Raw genomic sequence first — 19,232 nt, 5'->3', positions numbered from 1 at the left:
GCCGTTCATCAGGTAACGGGACGAAAAGGGGATTTATGATTGCGTTACGACGATAAACAGAGTCTGGCCTAGATCCAGTCCGTGTTTATCGCTGAACCGGCAATCTCGTCTCGTAGACGCGTGATCTAGGGTCGGCCACAAAGGGGCTCCCTATTGTTCCTCCCGCGACAGCGATATGTCGTACGAGTTTTGAACGTACGAGTGGCTCCCTTTGTCGAGTATCTGATAGCGGGGGCTCTCCCCCGCCCTCTCGCCCCCTTGTCTCGTTCCCCCGTCCCCCTTGAGTAACGCTTCGCGATACGTTTCGAGCCGAGGCTCAAGAAAGTTTCACCGAATCGATCGAAGCGACCGAACAACCTCCAGCTAACCGATACGATAATTCGTTTCGAAAGGTGCATAGTTACGGGCCCGTCCAGATAAATCCAGAATTTTTTCGGGCGGCCCCGTAAACACGGCAAATATAAACAAAGCTATCGTCGATAAGGTAACTCGCTATATAAGCCACCAGTCAAAGCAAAGCTCAAGTACAAGTTCACGAGAGTGACTGTCATTATTCTCGTGATGTATAATTTGAATAGTACACGAAAGAAAGTTTTGTTCTGTTCTTCAGGCAAATTATTATAATATTATACGAGCAGGAAAGTTCGCATTTAAAACGAGGATCTATGGTATAGAAAAATTTTACATTGGCTTGTCGCTTTGCAACAACCTCGTCTTGTGTTACGCAACGAATTTTATTAACTATTTCATAATTCTATAGGTCTGACGCACATAGACCCAACTAATCAAAATTTTAAACACCGGAAGAACGTAGTGCTGGTCAAGTTCTATCTCCGACAATTGACGGAACTTTTACCAACAACTCAGAGTCATATAAACGCACACAGGGTGCGACTAAACTCGGGGTAGAAGAACGCAATTTCTTTGCTTGAATAAAATTGAGGACTAAAAGTTGTCGGAACACGTGTCCTCTGGTACGCCCTCTCTTAAGTGGAATTAGTAAGTCATAGACAGACGCGTTGATCTAGACGGTCAGAAATCAAGGCTTTCGGATCGTGGGGTTTCAGAATAAGAATCTATATTTTTTGTTACGCGAATAAATCTTTGTGTCGCGATTGTTTCCCTGGCTTTTGAGCCACCCTGTACACGTTCGGATCGCAGTCGTCTCTTCGCCGACAGCTGGAGACGTCAGCCGCCGACAATGATTTCGTTAGGCCGCGGCGAGAGTGTTCGCGAGTCGCAAACTCGCGCGTTTATGCGACGAGATTCTCGACGTCGCCTCTCACAAAATCTGGAGCAAGGGTTTATCAACGGTTGCGTAATCTCTGGCAGATTTTGCTCGACCCTTTCGTTGCGACATCGATGCCCGACTTTGAGAGTTGTCTCTGCTTGCGTCCCGGTTCTACGTTCGAGGCTCCTGAAAAAGAGAAAGATCATACATAAAAATCATACAAAGATGATACAATTTATACAATAACACAACAACAAGCTGAAGAATATACAGCCCAAAAATTTCTGTTTCTTTTAATTATAATACGATAATAATTCTGTTCCGTATGTTTTAGTTCCACTTACGCGTTCAAAATGTCCATACCAGCTAATTCGATAGTCAACACCAAAGTTCCGTATACTTGGGAGAGTCAAATTTCCAATTTTTAACATAGTGACTGTCACAGGGGTCAATCCAAAAATTACCAAACTATTTAAAAAATATTATACTGAGATGAATGCTTATATTATAATGAAATTAATAATATAAAATTGAAAGGTAAAATTAAAAAACATAATCGCAATCATTAGTGCTCTGTATATTTTTCCTCACTTTTTGACATCCTACAAAATGATATTACCAAAGGTTGCGATTGCACGTTTTTATATTTTACCTTCCAAAAAAGGTATCGAAGAAAATTGTACAACACTTACAGTATGGGCTTTGGCGAATACTTGCAATTAGTTGATAATAGCAAGCAAAGCGGAAATTCTGCTATCGATTAACAATTCCTGTCCGCGGCGTGTACCTCCGATTCGAGCGAAGTAAATAATACTTACGTAAAGCGCATAACATACACGTGGCAGTCAACGTGTTAAAGCCCTACTTCTGCGGGGAACTGGTTGGTCCGAGTATAACCCTATACTCTAACCACGCTATAGTCTAATCAACGGGTAGACTCGGTGCGGGTAAACAAAACATCGGCGTACTAAGCACGTGATAGATTCAACGGCGATAGCTATTGGTTCTGTCCGACTAATCCGACCTTGTTCCACCTAAATGGTCCAACCCAAAATGGTCCCACGAAAGTGTTCATCTCGTGCATTTGTTTACAGCCACTGATTCGACTTGCGCGTACTATAGTTGGCGTATTAAATTGCACCTACCATCTGGAAGCGGGAAGCTAATACCTCCATGCTCCATTGAGCGACTATTAATCCCTTTGTTCGGCTAATGAAATTGCCCGCGGATCTGGAGAAACAGCAATAAACAAATATCGAATTAAGCGAATACGAATACTCTCCGAACCGAATGGTGGAGCAAAATTTTTTCCATTTTCTACAAGGTGGTCGAGGTAAATCCGGGAAAGTCATTGGATAAAGAAAAACAGTTAACATTAAAGAGTAACGAGGAGAGTACGTCACATTGTTCCCGCCACCGCGTAGTACCTGCTAGCCCACAGCTGTCACGTATTCTCCTCGCGCGTAGAGTCGGTAGAGGGGAATCTTATGGTAGAGAGGGAAAATTTTTTCCATTTTCTACAAGGTGGTCGAGGTAAATCCGGGAAAGTCATTGGATAAAGAAAAACAGTTAACCCTTTGCACTCGGCGCTATTTTCATTCTAAAACTAAATTTTTCTTTCGTCCTTAGAATATTTTCATTTTATTCATACGAAACTGATCCAATTTCCACATATAATATGTAAATGTTTCGTAATCTGTTAAATACAAATTTTGTAATGTAGCAAATACATTGTAATATTTTTTGTAATTTCTTCGAAATAATGCCACAACAATTTCTAGTGGTGCTTCAGAGTCACCACTCGAGTGCAAAGGGTTAACATTAAAGAGTAACGAGGAGAGTACGTCACTAAGTTCCCACCACCACATAGTACCTGCTAACCCCCAGCTGTCACGTATTCTCCTCGCGCGGAGAGTCGGTAGAGGGGAATCTTATGGTAGAGAGGGAAAATTTTTTCCATTTTCTACAAGGTGGACGGGAAAAGTCATTGGATAAAGAAAAACAGTTAACATTAAAGAGTAACGAGGAGAGTATGTCACATTGTTCCCGCCACCACATAGTACCTGCTAACCCCCAGCTGTCACGTATTCTCCTCGCGCGGAGAGTCGCTAGAGGGGAATCTTATGGTAGAGAGGGAAGCGTAAAGACTCCGATCACCGGTTCCCCAGGCCTGTATTACTGTATAGGGTATTTTCGGGTACCCGCTAACCGTGAAGTCGTCGTACCTGTATCTGACTTTTGTTTGTTGGTGTTGACAGAGACCAGCGTGTTGCAATTCTTCGGTGACGATTTCCTACGGCTGTTGCTGGTGCGCTACGTGTTCTGCGACGTGGTTCTGAACCTGCACCGGTCGTTCAGGGGTCGACAGCAGAGGCCCCGGTGCCATCCGCCGTTACCGGACGCGGAGGTCCTCGAGCACCCGACGCTCCATCACCTGGTGCTCGACCTGGCCGCGTGTCTCGACTGCCGCGACCACTTCCCGGACAGCAACGAGCTCGCCTGACCCCGGCATCTTCCCTGCCCGGCCACCGAGTCGACGTCCCTGCTGCCTCCGTACAGCCACGACTACGATTACGATTACTGTAACTATAATTGCAAGAATAAAATCGTTACACTGAGACCTCATTAAAAAACAAAGAGACCGCGACACGTCTAACGGCGAGTAATCGCGTGCTCGACTAACCGAGAACGAGAGAACGCGAGAGACGAAATATAAAACGAGAGAGCGAGAGAGAGAGAGAGAGTGGGAGAGAGTGAGAGAGAGAGTGAAAGAGAGTGAGAGAAAAAGAACAAACATATAAAGGAACTGTCGCTCGATCGAACGCCGCGGGCTTCGACGTACACGTACACGCTTGCACAAACGTGGCCCCGGGTGCAACGGTGAATTTCCGGTCCCATAATCTGCACAGGTCGCCGATGCAGCGAACACGAAAGTTCTGTGTGCCGGTGATCTGCACGGAAACACTCGATGATGTTTCGTTTGGTGTTACGGTCTCTTCTTTGCTAACTTCTTAGCCTCTTCGAGCTGCCGCGGGGGTCCTGAGTTATCATTAGATTGCGGATTTCACGCGTTTATGGCGGTAACAAGTTGGCGCGATTTAACACTTTCAGAGTCTACGAGAAATGGGAGTTATTTGACCTGGTTCCAAATTTTTTGCGTTGACCAGTCGGGGCACTTTTAATTAGGATCCGCAGAATCTTGATTGACAGAGTACTCAGTGCGATACATCTTAACCATTCAATTTTTACTTAGTGAAATAAATTGTTCTGATTTTGTGGAATTATTGAGATTCCTGGATTGCCAGTCAAAGTGTTAAAACAGTTGGGAGATTGGAAGAATTTCAGAATGTTGATACACTATTTTCAATTTATTAATATTATAGAGATTATAGAGATCCGCAGTCTAATTGTGACATTCTCACTTTTGACACTGGTTTAATTTCTCTTCTAGATATTCTCATGCTTTATTATGAATAGTATTCAGTTAATTTTATTATGCAGGTTCGACTTAAAACAGGCAATGGTAGCTAACATTATCATATTTTGCACGTATAAAATTGTGACCTTCGAATGACCTTGGATTTTATTATTTGCGTGAAATTTACTTTGAATGAGATTTCATTTGAATGTGACACATTACAGCTAGAGACTATAGTGAGGTGACCTGTGTCATACATACATATTCTGTTTAGAATCTTCGATACGAGTCTGAGGTGATATTATAACGATGGGGATTGAAAATTTAAAAATATCTGACCACATTTAGTTCGCAGTAACATTTTAATGACATTTCACGAGATTCCCAGGACACGAAGGGGGAGTCCTCTTTTCGTTGCGTGGAGTATCTTCTAATATAGATGGAACTGTAATGGAAAAGTTAATTAATCAATCTTGTCCGAAGTGTTCCATTTCAACTTCTGACATTCTTCCAAATTTTAAATGCTTTTATTAGAAGATATTCCACGTAGTAGGGAAAGGATGTGTAATTACTTTATTTGTTTCGGGATACGAATACAGCCGCCTTTCCTCAATTGATATCTGCTGACATTATATGAAGTATAAATAACTAAAATTATGTGCTAACAAAATTCGTTCTCGAAGAGGTTAATTAGCTGCATAATGACAAAACACCAATCAAAGATGAAACAACAAAAACGAAGGATATGGTAGAACGAACACTCGACATTGAATACGCTACTACACAACCGGACAAAAGGGCTCTTTTTAAAATCACAGCTGCAATTTTTCCACTGTCACAGCTCGAATTTGTGTCAATTTTGTGAGCATTGCAAATCTGTTGACGCTCAAATACAAAATAACTTCCTTACAAATTGTTCATACATGTACAAAATTAATCCGACTTAAATTCTACAAAATTAAAACGTTGCAAAGTGTAACTTCAAGATATTACTAGACTGTGGATTTTATGGATTCGCAGCAATAATTACTAGATCAGATGTGAAACAGTAAAATCATTCAGAGACTTTAAAGATACTCTTGTATTATTTTCAACTGACTAAAATTGTATTACAGTAGAACCTCGCTCGTTGCGACCTCGTTTATTGCATACTGATTCCCACCACAAGTTGTTAGAAGTTTCGAAACTCATGGTGGGGATTGTGATGGTTACGTGGGGGCAATACCGAGTGGGAAAGTGGTATAAGCGTGATTGGTTACCCCTATCGTTGCACAACCTCGATTTTTACTTCAACTAATTCTCAATTTATTAAAATTCTTAAATATCTATATATCGTAAATATCTATTTAGTCGTTATATCTTGCAATTAATGCAGACAATGTTTGCATAAAAATCTGCAGTCTAGATATCGCGTTTTGCAACCTAATTCTGAATACAATTACATAGATGAGATATACAAACGGGGACCCTTATTCGCGATTTCCATCCACTTAACGAACGTCAGTCAGTTTACGGGAACGAAAAGTTGAAGAATTGCAAACTGGATTGTTTCGAGTAGAGTCACTGTGCCTCGAACAATTAAAAATAAAAAAAAAGAACCCGCGCTCCTCCATATCAAATTACTTCTAAGAAGCAGAACTTTCGTGGTGGTAATACTCGGTCGTGGCAGACATTTTCGGGCGCGTTCTCATCGTTACACCCGGTGTACACGTAACAAGTGGTTAATATAAATGATCGACGCCGTGTCTCAGGGTAACCCGGCGTCGGATGGAGGCGTCAAAAAGAATCTCGCGGCGCCGGGAACGCGTTTCTCCGCGTGAACAGTAAACAAACAAAAAAAAAATATGGAGAACACAGAATGAATGAGAAGAGAGAGAGAGAGAGAGAGAGAGAGAGAGAGAGAGAGAGAGAATACTCTGAACATTCTATGTAATCGCGACACACCGCTGCCAGTTTTTTGCTACGGACTAGTAATGAACACAAGAATAAAAAAGAATAAAAGAAGAAAAAAATCTATATGTGTGCACAGCGAGCGACGAAAGTGTTGAACGTCGGGCAGAGATCGATGGGGCCGTTATGCGAAAGTTGCTGTGAATTCACTGAAAACGGATCCGGCTGTACAAAACTCGAGAGCACGACGTGAGACCGCGAGGCACGTGTATCACAGGCTCGTCTCGAAAACCGAACGGGGTAACGCGATTCGTTCTCCGAGCATCCGAACCACGATAACGTTAAGTAAATTCGACGAAGTACAGATTCTGTGTTATGCTTCTTCTTAACACGAGCGCTGTATCCGTAATACACGTATATTATATGCATAAGCGTTGCTTTAATCGAGGATATTTTGTGACTTTGATTTCGAGCGTGAACGACTGAAAATCGATTCTCTGTCCGAGACATCATCTGCCAACTAAAACTGTGCTTGCTCCTCAATGATATTCCGTATACTTAATCTGAATTTTTTATATACATTTTTGATAAATAGACTGCGGGCTCGGCGCGTGCGAAACGTTAACGAAGTGATATATGTTCGACTGAGACCGACGACGACGGTCTCGCATTAGTATTAACCTATCGGAAGAACTTTCCTTTCGATTTTCATCTTTGTGGATTAATTTGAGAAAATTAATATCCGCACGAAGATACGCAGTCTATTGATAAATCTGTGCTTGGATACACGTGCGGGTTTTTTTAGAGAGTCGCGGGAGTTCAATTTTCGCATAATAAACGTTCGATTGGCCCTTCGTTGGAACACTTCCGTCACTCATTGTACATAAATATAAATATAAATAAATATATATATACAAATATATATATATATAAATATAATATATTCTGTCACTGCGTCGATGGTAATTATACGTATGAAAGAAAGACATTGTGATTCTGCATGTGAACGATGATGAGTGATTTGTACGCACTGGTGCTTTGTACGATTTAAGCTTTAGCGTGTTGTTGGTTCGGTTCGACTCGATTCGGTACGGTTCCGGATATCCAACGCAGATAGCACGCTCGATCCCCTATCCCATTTCCGTTCATTGCTCGATTACTATATTCGAACTTCTTCAACACCTCTCGAACGTTTCGACCTGTTACCGTACTCGTCGCTAAGTATTTTCGTCAGACACTTTCCCAACGGAGAGCGAAACCACGGATAATCCTCTAATTTTTAACCCTCCGGTGCACGGGTCAAAAGTGTCCATCTGTTTCCTTGGAAAAAATCGGAGCTATTCTTACATAACGCTGTTCTTGCTATATTGCGTAAAGCTACCGGTAAAAACACTCGTTGAGAACTTCCAAGATAGTTTGAAAGAGGATTAAGACAACACAAATTCAATTCGTGGACTTCACAGACCGAATACGTGCATCGAAGGGTCAAACTCGTCGATAAGAGGACATAGAACAATTATCTTTTCTACTTTTCTATCATAGATGTTCTTTCTATATTGGTTCTTTCTATTGGAAACATGTCGACATCATTTCCTCTTGTACGAAAGGTAACAAGCTGGTCTTTTGCTCTCTACAAGTGCGACATTATTGTAAACGAAAAATACAGTACGTTCCTTTCTCACAATTTTTACTGTAATCGTTAGACTGCGGATTTTATGCATTTGCGACAAGAACGTGTCAGATCAACTGCACAACAGTCAAAAGATCCAAAAACTTTTCAAACGCTGTACCATTCCGGACTCGTTCAAATGATTACGAAAAGAAATTAATGTCTACCTGTACGTTGCAGTTAATGCAGACAATTTTTATTTCGCATAAAAATCCGCAGGCTAGTAATAAATTGTATTAAACACGTTTCCTACTTCCAGTATTCTACATCTAAATTTTAACTTCACTTATTTTGTGAGTACAAGAGTGGAGGCAGAAATTCAATATGGCTGTCGAGTCGACATTATTTCTTTCGAACGGCGAGCCTATGGCGAACCTACGAATTGGATTGTAGGGCGAACGAACGACAAAATTTGCTCGTGAAATCATTCTATAGTGACAGTATTTAATGACGAGTGGAGAACTATAGTTCCGGACAGCGGCTAAGCGTTGAAGCCGATTCTTGAGAGCTCGATAGCAGGACGAATCGTCGAGTGGTTTTGTTGAATGTTCGGCAAACATGGAGGATCGGATGTTGGCCCCGACATGCCGGACTCGATCGTACTTTGTTGTACGCGTCCGTCGGATTTACGTGATTCTATTTCGGTTGACGCTCCTCTACCGAGGCGTCGATTTTCCGGCTCCTCTGCTCCGTCTCTCTCTGGTCGTTTCCCACTAGCAATCGGCCGAATGTCACCCACGCATCCAGCCCCTCCCACGTCTCACCAGGTTTCTCGCTCGATTCCGTTCGCCTTCGTCCGCCATGTCTCTCATTCGATCCCCTTGTTCTACAGGGCGATTCATTTGAACTCGACGAGCCCGGATTGCACGCGTTACCCGTTCCGTGTCGGGGCTGTTGATTTGGTGGGATGTCAGTACAGTAGTGCACACTTAAATGTCCACCGCTATCCCACAAAAAAAGGGACCTCGGACCGAGCTTCGAGCGGGTTAATTAAAACTTGATACGTGCAAGGTATCGGTATCTCACTCACACTCATCGCCTGTCCTTCCTTCAGTTGAATTTTGCAGAATCCACTTTCCCCACTTACGGTCCCGACCACGGACACTTAATTGCGCACTACTGTACCCGCGTCACCGGGTAGATGAAGTTATGTGTCGGGTCCAAAATCCCTCAAAAGGATTACGTGACGTCACGTGCCGAGAACTGACACACCAACGTACCAATAGTGAGGGTACCTAGTGGCGTCAGGATCCGTACTATAGGATCGTGATACACACCCCACCCTCGGTACCAATAGTGACGTCATTATCTGAGTCAGACTACACTATTGCTTCGTGACGTCACTCAGGTCCTGACTACAGCATTGCCTATACTATTTATCCCAGAAATCCCTCGATCTGGTAACGCTGGTTGTGTCTAAGTACCTGGGTCACCTGGCAAACAAAATTTTCTGGTTGTACAGATACACTGGTCCCAGATAGACGGAGGTGATACAAATATATAGAAATGATTCAGGTACCTGCATCAAGGAAGATTATCTATGTACTCGAATTGTCTGCTTATCTGCATCCTAAGAAGACGACAATTAACCGGGACAACTGTCTTGGTATAATTCTTGGATAAGCAACAATGATCTAGATACCTGGAAATAAAAATAGTCTGAGGGTCAAAGAAAACTTGTTGAATACCTGGTGGACGAAAATTATCTGAGTACCTGCGTCTTAGGTATATGAATATTAACCAGGTACCTGGGTAAAGAAAATTATCTTGGTACGATTCCTGGATAAGCAATTATCTTGGTACCTGGATGCGAAACAAAAATGTTCCGAGTACTAAGATGCTGGATCACAGAAAATTTGTTGAATACCTGGTAGACAAAAATTATCTGAGTACCTGCGTCCTAGACAAGCAAGAATGATATAGGTGCCTGGATCTCGCGTAGACGGAAATTATGTGGGTAACAAAATACTAGAAAACAGAAAATATCTGGGTATCTGCTATACCTGGGTACGTGTAAATTAACCAGGTACCTGGGTAAAGAAAATTATCACGATACGATACGTGGACGAACAAACACGATCTGGGTTAATTAATAGCAAATGTCTTCAGTACCTGGTGAAGAAAAATGACGCTGTGTCCTAGATAGACAAAGCCAGGTACCTGGGTGAAGAAAGTTATCTTGACACAATTCCTGCATGAACAAAATTGATTTGAGTATTTGAATGCTAACGAAAAATGATCTAACTACTAGTTAAAAGAAAATAGTTAAGAATGTGTACCTGGGTCCTAGGTAGATAAAAGTTCTCTGGGTACCTGGGTCCTAGATAGACAAGAACCATTTGGATTTTCGAGTCACTGGAAAATACCCGAGTTACACATACGACACTTCGATAGAGATAGATCGTTCGACATGTCGCGCGGGTACCGAGGGGGTCCCACAGATCAACAGCTCTGTTTGATGTACAATGAGATCCTTGAAACGGAGATTAGATTATTTCGAGGGGACAGTGCCCCGATTTTTGAAAGTCACTGGTAGCCTCTTGAATCGTAAGAATCTTGTACCCTCTCGCGAGGGTCGGAGACGGGTAGGATTCTTGTCTAGATAGAACGAATAGGCGATTTCAGTTATAAGGGAACTGCGTCGTGACTTTTACAGCGACCCGATATATTGTGATATATTTATTTTTATACACGTAACGTCACGAGATAGAAAGGAAAAAAAACGTACGTCTTAAGTCACTGTACAGTATTAGTTCGTGTGTTTCCAGCCGTCATTTCAATGGACAATTATAAATTCATCGACTTGTTCTATTGTTCATTCGTGTAGCCGATTAGTTTAGCGAGGGGAGACTCGTGCGACTAGTTTTACAAGCAATTCGGGCTCGTCGAGTTGTTATTCGAGTCGCGAATTTATTCGCCGACCTAAGATTCCCCAGCTTTGGGGGGAAAAGTGTTTCTACGCAACTGAACCGTTCATTGCTGGAAGATGGAAACGATAAAAAAATATTTCGATCTTAACTTGAAGTTACGAAGTCAAATCATTTACCAGAGTTGCGGGTTCGAACGATTTGTATTTAATTTTCTAGGGACGGGAACAGAAAAATAAAAATTCTTCCGATGCACAAGACGCCTTGCAAAAATTAAATTTTGATTTCACTGGACACAATCGCTAAACCATAAATACTATCGCAAACGTCGAACCCCGGTTCAGTAGTGCAAGAACGACTATTTGCTCCACTATAACATCACGACCGATCATGGCTCGAATATTTCTGCAATCGGTGATTCAGTATTGATGAATCGCCCTGTACGCCATCCTCATTATCTTCCAAGCTCCCTTCGTTCCCCAAACGTGCCGCCATTTTGCTTCTAAGCCCATTCCCCCCAGCGGGTCGCCGAAGCGTCATAGAGGCCCAACCGTGGCTCGTTTATTTATAAACAAAGAAGAAAAATGGAACGCTCCGCGAGCCGGCAGCCGCGTCTCTCATTGAGTCCGAGATCACGATGACGATGACGATTCGCCGAATTGAACGAAGCTACCCCGTAACGCGCTCGCGTCCGCCATTACGTCGGAATGTCGATCCGGCGAGGTGAGGAGAGGCACGATGAAAAGGAGAATAACACTACAAAAAAAAAAAAATACGAAAACAGCAACAACAAAGATCGAATAAGAGTTCAATTGTGTTCGTGTGTATATACAATACGATTATGTAAAACGTAGTCTTTATAAAAGTGAAAGAACGAAAGGAAGAAGGGAAAGAAACGGAAAGGGATGCTAAGGTAACGACTCGAGAGTGGAGTCATCGATTTACAGTATTCTCGGACGAACGTTCGCGCAGCATCGTTCTTAAGGGATTATCACACGTGTCCATGAGAAAAATATGGAATTTTTCCCTTAAACGAGGATACTCATTTTTTAGGATTGCCACTGTACTGGTTAATCTTCAAGGGATCAGATCAATTGATCTATACTACTTTAACATGATATTGAACCGTCAGAAATATTGTCCAAAAGAAATTCAACGTTACAGAGAAAATATCGCTATGTAAAAATTTGACAAAACCATATTTTTGCATCTGACTAATAGTACAGTTTGGAAGACAGTGGAACCTGCGAACTTCGCATGGTTATGTAAAAACTGTTATTTATAGTTCTAGAGAAAAATTTGTTTCACTGTTAAAAATTAAAAGAAATTAAATTCGTGATGTGTTTCAATGGAATACAATCGTTAAATGCAACTCAGAAAATATATTTGAATTTCTTATTTTGTATAAGCGATTACAAATATATGTTTGTTAATCAGCCTGTTCATTGGGAATGTTCTGTTCCGAGGATTTTCATCTTCTAACTGGCATAACGTTCAGCAATATGTGTTTACATTATTACGTTGAATGTACATATTGTAAACAAAAGTTTGGATCCGCAACTTTCCGCAAAAGGAAAATCGTCGAACGACTTTCTCTCGTCGCTTCAAGAGTGTGATAACCCCTTAAAATACTACACGCGGCACAGTGTATTATAAACACATGTCCTGTACATTCTCTATGTTTTGTAAGAGCCCGCAATCTTCGAACGCGATAATAATACGCTGTGCGTGACCTAAACACCCGGCATCGCGGTTACGCGACGCGTACGCAAGACGATCGTTCTATATTTACTGTTTATAATGTCCAGCGAAATTGTGGTCGGTGGACAAGACGCAACGAACTCTTCCAATTAGTCCCCCGGGAACCATGGATAAGCTCAGAACCTACCGGACCTTGCATAACTTCATTGAAACCCCCATAGAGTACCCCATCGCGACCCTTTTTCAAATTATGCGATCTGCTGTGGATCTTTATGCATTTTTTACGTAATGCAATTTTTCATACTGAATCAGGCAGAACTGTATGAACTAATAAAAAATTTGAACAATTCTCTTTTCAGAATTTATCTTTGCATTCATTTTTATAGAACTCAGAGTCTAACGAAATCAGAAAGCGACTATGTGGACAATGTGCACACAACTTGCAAAGAAAATTCGAAAATTTAACATATAAAAATCAAACGAAATCGTAATGAAATCAATCCTGTTATTATTGTAAATGCGACCAAAGGTACCATTTATTATTTAAATTCGTGTGTCAAGGAGTTCAAGAAAGAAATAAAAATATTCTTGAGCGACTCCTGTCGGTCAGCACAGACGCCAAAAATTACTATTTCGCAGTAAGATCCACAGTCTAGTTATAAATACAATAGAACTTCGAATCTCCTCTGGTGTCCGACTCCATAATTATCTGAATACTCACCGCAAAGAAATAGTTTGATCTAAAACAATACATGTGCAACTCGGTGAGGATTCAGTTCAGGAACTAAATAATTGTTCTATTATAACATCTATTCTGTTAGCACCCATGCGCAGACCGCGGATTTTCTGGATTTATGACAGAAATAAGTAATAGCACAACAGAAGAATTTAATGTTGCCGGTATACTATTTAGAGCCTATTGGAATTACCAAGAGAACAAATGAATTTTCAATGCAACCCCCTTTTGTTATAATCGATGCAGACAACTTTTATTTTGCACGTGGATCCACAGTCTGCTCGTGTGCCACCGATTAGCACGGACGATCGAGGTTCTACTGTACCTAAAAAATGTATAAACGCGAATCTACATCTCTGAGCACGAGAACGTCTTGCGTGACCATTTCTGAACGGGTTTCGAAACGGAATTGTCGGAGGAGCCGTTGTGAATAGTTCATCCGGAGTCCTATCGAGGTCACCGGAAACAGATTTCCCGAGTTCGCTGCGAAATCTTGTCCGCCGACCATAAACGAGGAAACGGCCGGTGTCGGAGACCATGCGGCGATTATGGTCGTCGATTCTTAACCGCGGCCGGATCCATCCGGCTCGCGGGGTCGTCGGCCGTTTCCGGTTCTGGAGTCGATTCCTGGGCCACGTTTCGCCGACGTCGAAAGCAATTTTAGTTAGAAAACTGGGTGAATACAGTTAAGAGACACTTTGTGATATTCTGTCCTCCTCTGACGCGTTCCCTCGCAGCTCTGCGATCTATAGTCGGATCGAAATATAGCTCAAGGTCACTACCCCGACGACGTTCACTTGGAATTTTTTATTGACTTGGAATAACTTTGAAAGGTACAACAGAGGCACTTTGATACAGTTCTTTGGGAATTCTTTTTTTTTTTATTGTTACTGCGGTTCGGTCTGCAAGCTCGAATCCATTCTCTCTTCCCCCGTTCACCGAATCATGCGATATCCGGCGCTCGTCTCACTCTGTTCTTTGCAGATTCGTTCACCGGATGGGATCATCGTTAATCACACTTCATCCTGCTCCGATTACGCAACTACGTCAAGGTAACATTCACCGTGGTCGACTTAGGGGGATGCTGCGTGCTGTCTTGCTGATGGGAACGTTAGGGAGGCGTTTCGATCGTTTTGTCGCATTGGGTTGTCGCATATGAAATGTCGATCTGCGTTTTAGAAAGTTGCTAGTTCCGCCATCCGTTGTTCCGGAGGCTAGATCGTCTCTCTGTCGGCCGCTTAGATCCCCGAGATCGTTGCTCGATCAGAGTCGAAGCGTCGATCGAATGCTGACACCTCCGACCACCTAGACAATTTTCACTGTTTTTAATTTCGACAGTTCAATAAAAAGTAGATAGTTCCGTATAAAATGATTGGAAAAATCGGTTACAATCGGGACTCTAGACGAAACTTCCGGTTGTTGACGTTCACAGAATTTTAACGATAAGGAATCGATAAGGAAGATCGATTTCGTACGAGACATTTCATGTGCAGCAAACGGATAAACTGTGGACACCTTACGGGGACACGCGATCAAGCAGGAGATTACGGTTTAAACAATCGAAAGCAGGATAGACGACGGAATGAGAAATTCATGATTCCTTTAGCAACTAAAATTCTAACACAGAGTTGATTCTATAAACGTTGGACAGTTATTAATGAATCTCGTTATTGATTATCCGTTAGGTCTTTAGCCAATAAAGTTCAATACGTTTTTTCCTAAAGATTCGACGTTCTCTGGAATTGTGATAACACGAGAAAGCCACCGTTCCATACGAAAAGGGAAACAAAATTCACCTTTAAGCGAATGCCTCCATCAGTACAAAAAAAGAAAAAATACAATGTAGAAGAGTAACGATAGTACAGCAAGAGTAATGAATTTTGAAGATCTTATGGACATTCGTTCATTTATTAGCTGTTAAGCGAGAAAATTCGGAAGTTCGACTGTCTTCTAAGTTCGTGACAAGATAATCCGAAGACACAGTCTACGAGACTCTGCAGTAACCACTGATACATCAAAGCGAATCAAATTTGTTGTTCGAACAATCGCAACGAGACTGTGGATCTTTATAGGAAATGCACAAATTCCCAAAACAATTACAGAGAGCAGAAGTGAAATGAAAATGTCTTCCCTCTTTTGACAAATTGAATATGTCGAAAACAATGCAATAACAATGTCCGTCATAGTTTGGTGTTTGTCTCGCATTCATTTTTATAATGAATGGACAAAATCCGCAGTCTAGTCCCAACGAATTTGATGCACTTTAATGTATCCTTCTGCGGTGGATCTTGTACGTTATATTTCTTCGTATTTTCCACTAAATAAATCGAATAATCTACACCGTTCACTCCATCAGTTTCAATATCTATTTGACTCTAATTAATAAGTGAATTAATGTTCATAAAACGTTTCAGAACGATAGCACATTTTTCCCATATACGGAGCTTGCCAGGTAGACTGTTGCGACTGACTATATTTGATATGAACGCAGAAAAATCCACAGTCTAAACGTAATTTAAAAAGCTCGACGAACATCTCCAGCGACCGCGATCGAGACGGTTTAGTCTGCTAGCTGCGGAAGATGTTCTACGAACATGATTGCGCGTAGGGACGTTGGCCGTGACGCGTTCGGAAACCCGGTCATTCTCTGCTATATTTCGGCCATCGACGGATGATAGCGTTTTTGTTGCCCGTTGCGTCGCGCCGCGGCGTGTTCGTTGCATGGTCGAGTGCCAAAAGAGTGACATAATCGACGAATCCGTCACACCGGGGCCGTGGTCGGTCGAAGTGTTCGTTCGGTTCCGCTCGATCGCGTCGATCCCGAGCTACGTTCTCCCCGCTGTTACGTAACCGATCTAGCAACGAGCAAGGCGTTATGTTCATACGAGACGCCATCTTGGAGAACCGTCACGGAGGACCGTTTCCGGTTCCCGGAAGAAGACGCCGACGGTCCCCGGATTTCAACGTCCGGTGATTTTAAGTGAAATAGTCCGATCGTTGCAGAGAAATCGATCGCTATACCACGTTGACGATCGTTCGTCATTTTTCTGTTCGCATTTTCCTGTTTTTAGGGCTGCCATCTGTGAAATTGATAATCTAAGACTGAGAGCGTTAAAACCACGTTTTTGCACGATACCTGGACGGCTTTAACCCTTAACTGGTATTCCCGGGTCTCTTATTAGGCCAACAAAATTTCTAACTAACTTTCCAACTAACTTTCGCTATTGTATTGTACGATAATTGCAAATATCCAGTTTCTTTAACTGCTTTACAGCGTTTGGATTGTTTAGTCTTAAATTATATACTTAAAGGTATCTGAGAAAATTTATACAGAATTTTAGGAAAATTCTAGTGTGATATTTCGTAATCCGAATGAACACTGTACCACTTAAGGGTTAAATATTTCTTATTGTTAGATTAGGTGTGCAGGGTGTTTTCGATCTGATGGTAGACAGGAAGGGGGATAGAGTAAGTGGATAATGTAGAATAGAGTTCTTTCAAACGAGGCTTTGTTTTCGAGAAAATCGGCTTGGAATGTTCCTCAGGTGCAGTGGTACTTGCTAGAAGTAGAATCAGCAGGTAATGATCAGACGCGTCAGCCGATTCTTATTTAATAGCACGCGCGCTTGCCGAGTCTTCAAACTTCATTTTCTCGGAAACGAAACTACTTCACTCTTTTTACTGTTTTTCCACCGTCAGATCAAAAACACCCTGCAGATGAAAATTTCTAGAAGCTATAGACTACCATCGCAATAAAGAAATAAAAATATAATAGTACAATGGCTGTGGCGTACAGTAGGAAATTTATTTATGACTTTTTGTACACCATAGGTGACAAATAAGGTATTAACCACTCAACAAAGAAAGCCATAAAAGCGATTAGTGCGTTGCGAACCGTTCAAATGTTTCTCAATTTAACTTACAACTAACTAAGTTAATTAACAAGGGAAGTATAAAACCGGGTAAACGCAATCAGAAGGCAGTCCTAATTTATTTAAAAATTCTGTTATTTGCTTGTATCGAAATGATTGTGTCGGTGGCAGTTAAGTTTGCATATTTGAATAGTTATTAATTATTATTGTACCGCGGATCTTTAAGCAATTGCTCGTTGAACAATTTACTTCGTCCGAGATAGAAATATCATTAATGATTTCGTGTGTTTTGCATAAATGCATAAAGATCCGCCGGTCTAATTATTATTATTATAGTTATTAATCCCCTTTTCCTGTATTCCTCGACTTCAATATTTTTTGAACACAGTGTAAAAAATATAAATAGAGAAATACCTATTCTTCAATTCAACTGTGTTGTTGCGAACTAGGCGACTCTGCATTTGCACAATAGGATACTTCAGAGTATATCTCCCGATCATTGAAGTATTAAATATCATGAACAAATCAATAACAAAAAAAAAACAGATTTGCAGATTAAGTTCATAAAATGTTTGATTTGATTCCCAGGGCAGTGCACTTCAACTTAAATAATCCACGACCAATTCTGCAAGTAAAATAATTATTGTCTCGTAAGCAGTACAATATTTACAGTGAAGAACGAGGAAAAACAAGAATTTTTTTAGTTCTCTAGCAGACTTGAAATTGAATATTGTCGAAATCTTTACTTTGTTGAATACTTTATTAAAAATCTTATATATTCACATATATAACAACTACGTTAACGGACTTTTCCGGAATAACATAATAATTGAATTCAAGTTTAAACATTTACGCAAGATAAATCCGTGAGAAAATAAATTAGCCGGTAAAACGGCGAGACAGGTAAATAAGAAATTAGAAGCAGGTAACCACTTTTTCTCAAATGAACTTGCGATTTTTTATTGTACAGTCAAATAACTTTTTTTCAAATGTACATATCCACGCGCGAGTTTATTTGAATTTTTTTATTCTAATCGACATAGATATATGTCGTCGAAATAAAATACTGTTGAACTTTCATGTTATGCGAATCCTTATTACCAGACTGCGGATTTTACGCATTTATAACAGAAGTACGTGGGTGAAACGCGAAACAATAGAAAGATAAATGGGATTTAAGAGTGTCGGTACATTATCATCGACTTATTAAAATTATTACAGAAAGATACAAATTTCTAGTTGGTCCTAACGCCTTGTAAATGATACAAAACAGTTTTATTTTGCGTGAAGATCCGCAGTCTACTTATTACGTGAAACTGGAAACTAGTCCGAAAAATGGGGTTGGATACCGCAAACTAATAATACTACGCCGCTGTATTACCAAACTATCGGATTGGGGGAAAAGCAAGAACGACGCGAGGGCAAAAACGAGCTTTCTTTCCTCTCGCATAAACACGTTTAGTGTTAATGCGACACCCAGTTACAGAATCACGGTGTTAAAGGGGTATTCTGGTTCTCGAAGCCGTTTTTGCACGATTTGTAGGAATTTTTTTCAGAAAAACTATTGAATCATTTGCACTGGGATTTTGCACAGATATTTATTGGTGTTTGAAGTACATGTGTGATTTTTTAAAAATAAAAATTATCAAAATTAGGTGAGTTATATATTTTATTATACACTATGTTTCGAAAAACATGTATCAGGACTTCAGTCTTTCCACTGATCGTAAACTAAAAACATGAAGTTGTTTGTTAATCAGTATGGATGTAGTAATGGGCCGAATCCAAAGGAATTAAAAATCTTGAATATTTACAAAATGGCGGCATTTTGAAGCTACTTCACCGATT

At 41.0% G+C, this 19,232-nt stretch overlaps 1 protein-coding gene across 2 annotated transcripts in view; it reads left to right on the top strand.

Moving 5' to 3' along the window:
• LOC143357125 (protein SCAI) overlaps positions 1–18,273 on the top strand; it is a 37,935-nt gene extending 19,662 nt beyond the window's left edge. Inside the window, exons 4-5 of one of the 2 annotated variants that reach the window (XR_013082771.1) lie at positions 3,490–3,813; positions 14,497–18,273. Coding sequence is in view for 1 of the 2 variants with exons in the window: in XM_076793374.1 (XP_076649489.1) it covers positions 3,490–3,734 (245 nt within the window). In the remaining variant the exon portion in view is untranslated. Of the gene's footprint in view, positions 1–3,489; positions 3,865–14,496 lie in introns of those variants that run through there. The other variant, XM_076793374.1, reaches the window with a different exon arrangement.
• Positions 18,274–19,232: the final 959 nt, after the last annotated feature.

The sequence above is a fragment of the Halictus rubicundus genome, chromosome 9, assembly GCF_050948215.1.
Source record: "Halictus rubicundus isolate RS-2024b chromosome 9, iyHalRubi1_principal, whole genome shotgun sequence".
In the NCBI taxonomy this organism is placed as follows: Eukaryota; Metazoa; Arthropoda; class Insecta; order Hymenoptera; family Halictidae; genus Halictus; species Halictus rubicundus.
The sequence above is the reverse complement of the archived record's forward strand: the minus strand, read 5'-3'. Positions and strand labels throughout refer to the sequence as shown.